The 2146-nt window shown below is 41.1% G+C and overlaps 1 protein-coding gene across 1 annotated transcript; it reads left to right on the top strand.

Moving 5' to 3' along the window:
• Positions 1–556: 556 nt before the first annotated feature.
• Positions 557–928, top strand: LOC102852619 (60S ribosomal protein L35-like). The gene is made up of 2 exons (XM_006887446.1): positions 557–661; positions 746–928. Exons 1-2 carry the CDS (start codon positions 557–559, stop codon positions 926–928), a joined length of 288 nt encoding a protein of 95 aa, XP_006887508.1.
• The last annotated feature ends 1218 nt before the right edge of the window (positions 929–2146 follow it).

Below are 2146 nucleotides of genomic sequence, written 5' to 3'. Positions count from 1 at the left end.
GTCTTACATACTTTGGACATATTGCAAGGAGGGACCAGTCCTTGGAGAGAGACGTCAGGCTTGGAAGGGTGGAGGGACAGTGCAGGAAAGGAAGACCCTCTATGAGATGGATTGATTCAGTGACTGGGGTAATGGGGGGGGTAAGTGTGTCAGAAACAGTGAGATTGGCACAGAATGGAGCAGGATTTAGGGCTGTTGTACATAGGGTTGCAATGAGTCACAGGTGTCTTGATGGCACATAACAACAACAAGGAACTACTAGAAATTCAAGCCAGAATCTCAAGAGATGAACAGGAGAGAAAATGAGATAAAACATTGCTGATACCACATGGACATTGGCTGAAAACAGAAAATACCGGTAAGATGTTTACCTGTTTAATTTATTTTGTATAAACATTCACCTGTGTAGATCATAACAAATTTTAGATCGTATTCCAGATACTCATCTGTGTTCACATGGAAGCTATATATAGACCAAAAGGCCATGTTATTAAAATAACGGCTCTTTGTCTTGGGCTTGGATCAGGCGGCAGCCAGGTTCTTCTATCGCTCAGCCATGGCCAAAATCAAGGCTCGGGACCTTCGCGGCAAGAAGAAGGAGGAGCTGTTGAAACAGCTGGACGATCTGAAAGTGGAGCTTTCCCAGCTGCGCGTGGCCAAAGTGACAGGCGGTGTGGCTTCTAAGCTCTCCAAAATCCTAGTTGTCTGAAAATCCATTGCCCGTGTTCTCACTGTTATGAACCAGGCTCAGAAGGAGAACCTCAGAAGATACTATAAGGGCAAAAAGTACAAACCCTTGGATCTGCGGCCCAAGAAAACATGGGCCATGCGCCGAAGGCTCAACAAGCATGAGAAGAACCTGAATACCAAGAAGCAGGAGCGAAAAGAGCGCCTGTACTCACTGTGGAAATATGCAGTCAAGGCCTGAGCTTCTTAAATAAATAAAACACAAAACTAAAAAAAGAAAAAATAAGATAATAGGGGAATTAAAATCAGGGGAAAAATGTGCCATTATGTTATCTTCACACTATACTTATTCTGAATGCTGAGAAAATAATCTGAAAAGTTGGACTATATGAAGAATTTGACATCAAGATTGAAAGAAGACTTCTTAACATCCTGCAATAAACAGCTGACACAATTTTGTTGCTGAAAACAAAAAGAACTTAATGCATTTGTTGATAAATCTCAGATACTACAGAGCCTTCAGTATACACTATAACTCAACACAAAATAAAAATTCCCAAAATTGGACCAATAATCAACATCATGGTAAACATAGGAAAGATTTAAGCTGTCAAGGATATAATCTTATTTGACTTCACAACCAATGAGCATAGAAGCAGCAGCCAAGAAATCAAATGACATAATGTATTGGGCAGATGTGCTACAAAACACTTCTCTTGTTCTGTTGTATCAGTATGTGATAGAATTGACTTGATGGCACCTAACAAAAACAAACAACAGAGGTTCCAGAGACTTTACTATCACCAAGAAGAGTCTGGAGTAGGAGTATCCTTTGTATTTGAGGCACCTATGCTAAGAACCTCCTAGACCTAGAAGAAAAAATTGTGATACAGAAGACAGCATTAAATAGCCACTGTGATCTAGCTGGCCCGCAGAGTGAGAGCTGAGCATCTTTGATCAGATTTCCAAAGAAATTAAGAGTTGTAACACTTGTTTGGGCAATGTGACAGCAGTCATGCAGGGCCTCAGATTTTGCAGGCCCGAGTAGGATGATGGGAGCTGGGAGCAGAGGTTTAGAAGTTACCTAGCAGCAGAAGTTTGAGAGTTTTTGTGCAAAGGTTTTCTCATCAAGACAAGGCCCACTGAAGGTCAGAAGCAGAGCTCAAATCTCAGACCACATGATAGCTGTAGGCAGTGAGGACATGAACACAGCATCTGATCTTTACAAGGGTGTGCCAGTAAAACAATACAGGAATGAACCTGAGTGATTTGGGAAGGGTGATTCTTGGCTCTTTGAGTATATGTTGTCTTTTCTAAACAAAATAATAGTGACTTTGCCTTTGCTGGCACTGTGTGAATTACTCACAGATGAACATAGTACCCATAGAATGACTGATGTTAGTAAGTGTATGTGTCTCATTTCTTATGGGTACCTGGAGTTTGAAACTGTCTATGTTAT

This window comes from Elephantulus edwardii, unplaced genomic scaffold (assembly GCF_000299155.1).
Source record: "Elephantulus edwardii isolate Elephantulus edwardi_28Jun2011 unplaced genomic scaffold, EleEdw1.0 scaffold00057, whole genome shotgun sequence".
Taxonomy (NCBI): domain Eukaryota; kingdom Metazoa; phylum Chordata; class Mammalia; order Macroscelidea; family Macroscelididae; genus Elephantulus; species Elephantulus edwardii.
Note: the sequence above shows the minus strand (reverse complement) of the source record. Positions and strands in the feature narration are given on the sequence as shown.